Source organism: Protobothrops mucrosquamatus, unplaced genomic scaffold (genome assembly GCF_001527695.2).
Source record: "Protobothrops mucrosquamatus isolate PMUCROS unplaced genomic scaffold, P.Mucros_1.0 scaffold_22, whole genome shotgun sequence".
NCBI classification, from domain to species: Eukaryota; Metazoa; Chordata; class Lepidosauria; order Squamata; family Viperidae; genus Protobothrops; species Protobothrops mucrosquamatus.
The window spans coordinates 725,810-727,888 of NW_015386098.1; the positions used below are offsets into that span (position 1 = coordinate 725,810).

The 2,079-nt window shown below is 39.8% G+C and overlaps 2 protein-coding genes across 3 annotated transcripts in view; both read right to left on the bottom strand.

The window, feature by feature from the left end:
• Positions 1 to 2,079, bottom strand: part of TXN2 (thioredoxin 2) — a 50,532-nt gene that overhangs the window by 22,907 nt on the left and 25,546 nt on the right. The gene's annotated exons all lie outside the window — the stretch shown is intronic.
• The window catches only part of LOC114923949 (FAD-dependent oxidoreductase domain-containing protein 2-like), a 13,896-nt gene that overhangs the window by 8,984 nt on the left and 2,833 nt on the right, over positions 1 to 2,079 (bottom strand). The window contains exons 2-3 of the mRNA XM_029287331.1: positions 866 to 1,032; positions 4 to 52 (exon numbers count right to left, since the gene is read on the bottom strand). Coding sequence (XP_029143164.1) covers positions 4 to 52; positions 866 to 1,032 — 216 coding nt within the window. The remainder of the gene's footprint in view (positions 1 to 3; positions 53 to 865; positions 1,033 to 2,079) is intronic.

Here is a 2,079-nt window from a genome sequence, read left to right on the forward strand (position 1 = left end):
GGCCAGGGCACTTTGTGGTGACGGACTTCTAGTAAGCGATGAACTGCACGGGCTGCATAATGGGGGAAGAACAAACGAGGCAGATATTATCATTTAATATTACATGCTAAGAGAACTGCCCTAATAAGTGCAACAAGTAAGTTTTGGGTTACAGCCAAAAAGCTTACAATTATTTGGCATAGTTTCCCACTATAGCAGGCAGAAGAAAAACAAGGATAATGCTGTTACTATATTATTCTTTGACTGTCCCACACTCTTGAAACAACAAATTCAGATGTTTGAGTCTTTATTGGCCTTCACATCTGATAGATTTAGTAATAGCACAACCGCTGTTGGGGAGTCCTTCCCAAAACTGGTGAGGGATGCCAGAAACTGTAGCTTAGAAATATTTGGAGAACCACAATTTTTTCCAGATCGATACAGAAAAAGCTTTTCTTTGTAGCAACAATGAGAGAGATCAGAGAAAATTTGATAACAGTGGGTGGCTGGTGTAAATGTACTACCTGACCCTTATTTGTCCCTTCCTACCCATTTTCTTTTACGGCATATTGAAATTGTAATTTAAATATTTTTAGAATATGTAAAAAAGCATTTGGCAGTATAATGCTTATATGTTGCATAATAACTAATTGGCTTTTCAAGCTGAATTTTTAGTTGTGTTCTTTACTTGCATTTGCTACTTTCAGCATTGTTTATAATAGAAAAGGTATTGCTGAAAAAATTGCAGTATGTTACTTCTGTTGATAAACGGAAAAAAGAATGGAATAATTTGCTTAAAAGAAAAAAAAGAGATGGGCCTCAAATGCCAGAACAGTGTCACCGCTGAGCTTGCTCACATTCACTTTCTCCCCATCTCCAAACTCACCTGTGTATCGGAAGCCATGAATAAAACCGCCAGCAGATTTCCTAAAATCTACTGAATGGCTTGCAGTTCCGAGAAGAAAAAGACCTCGAGTAGCTTTGGCTTCATAGCTGGGCTTGATCAAAGGATACTTCTTCTTACTGCCTTTGCCATGCATCAAACCAACAGACCTAGGAGTGGGGGAGAGAGCAACTGAGAAACTAATCAGAGTGGAGTCTGGCTGACTTCACAGACTACAATAGAAAGGGCAGTGTATGAACTCTGATCTTGAGACCATCTACATGTTAAAAGGCTCAGGAAATATCCTTTTCCCAACAATGCTCTTCCTCGCCATAAGGCAACTATCTAAATATATGCTTAAGACAGATAATATCAACAGTGTTACTTGGGTGTCCTTATGCGGAGCTGCAGGTTCTTCTTTACAAGTAGTCCTTGACCTATAACCCCAATTAGGGCCAAAATCTCAGTCAGTGAGCAAAGTGGTCGTTAAGGGAGATGCCCATGTGACTGCTTCTCTCAATGACCACAATGCTGGCACTGCTGGCTATGGTTATTAAGTGATCTTTTAGGTTGTAAGTGGACGGCATTCCCTGCTGAAATTCAAGCAGGATTTTCAGCACCCAAGTGAAGAGATGTGAGTGAAGTCTGCACAGGGCTCCTAGAACATCCCCCACTTGCCTGAGGCAGACCCACTCCTTACTTTACTCTGCTGCCCTGACATTCAGATTTCAGCTCCCTCTCGTCTCTGGGGACTGGCTGAAAGGGCTGCCTGCCAAAAGAGGGGCTCTGGGTCAGGAGCTCTGCTTTTAGTTTCTGATCAATTTTCTGGACAGCTATAGTTTAATTTTTTGACAACCAGACATATTATCATACTTTGGACACAGAACTGAAGCATATCCACACATTGCTCCCCTGAAATTAAACAAAATTACAATGCAATCATACCTAGATAAGTGCACCCTAACTGCAGAGATACTGGCTTTTTAAAGCAGAGCAAAGCAAGTTTCATATTTATTTATTTATTTATTTATTTATTTTATTCAATTTTTATCCCGCCCTTCTCCTTACCGGACTCAGGGCGGCTGACAGCCTTATAAAACAGATACTACAATAAATACTAATTTAAAACCAAATTAAAAAGAAATATTCACTATGGCCTATATAATTAAAATTTCACTTAAAACCCCACTAAAAATTCCCTAGGCCAATCCTGCTTG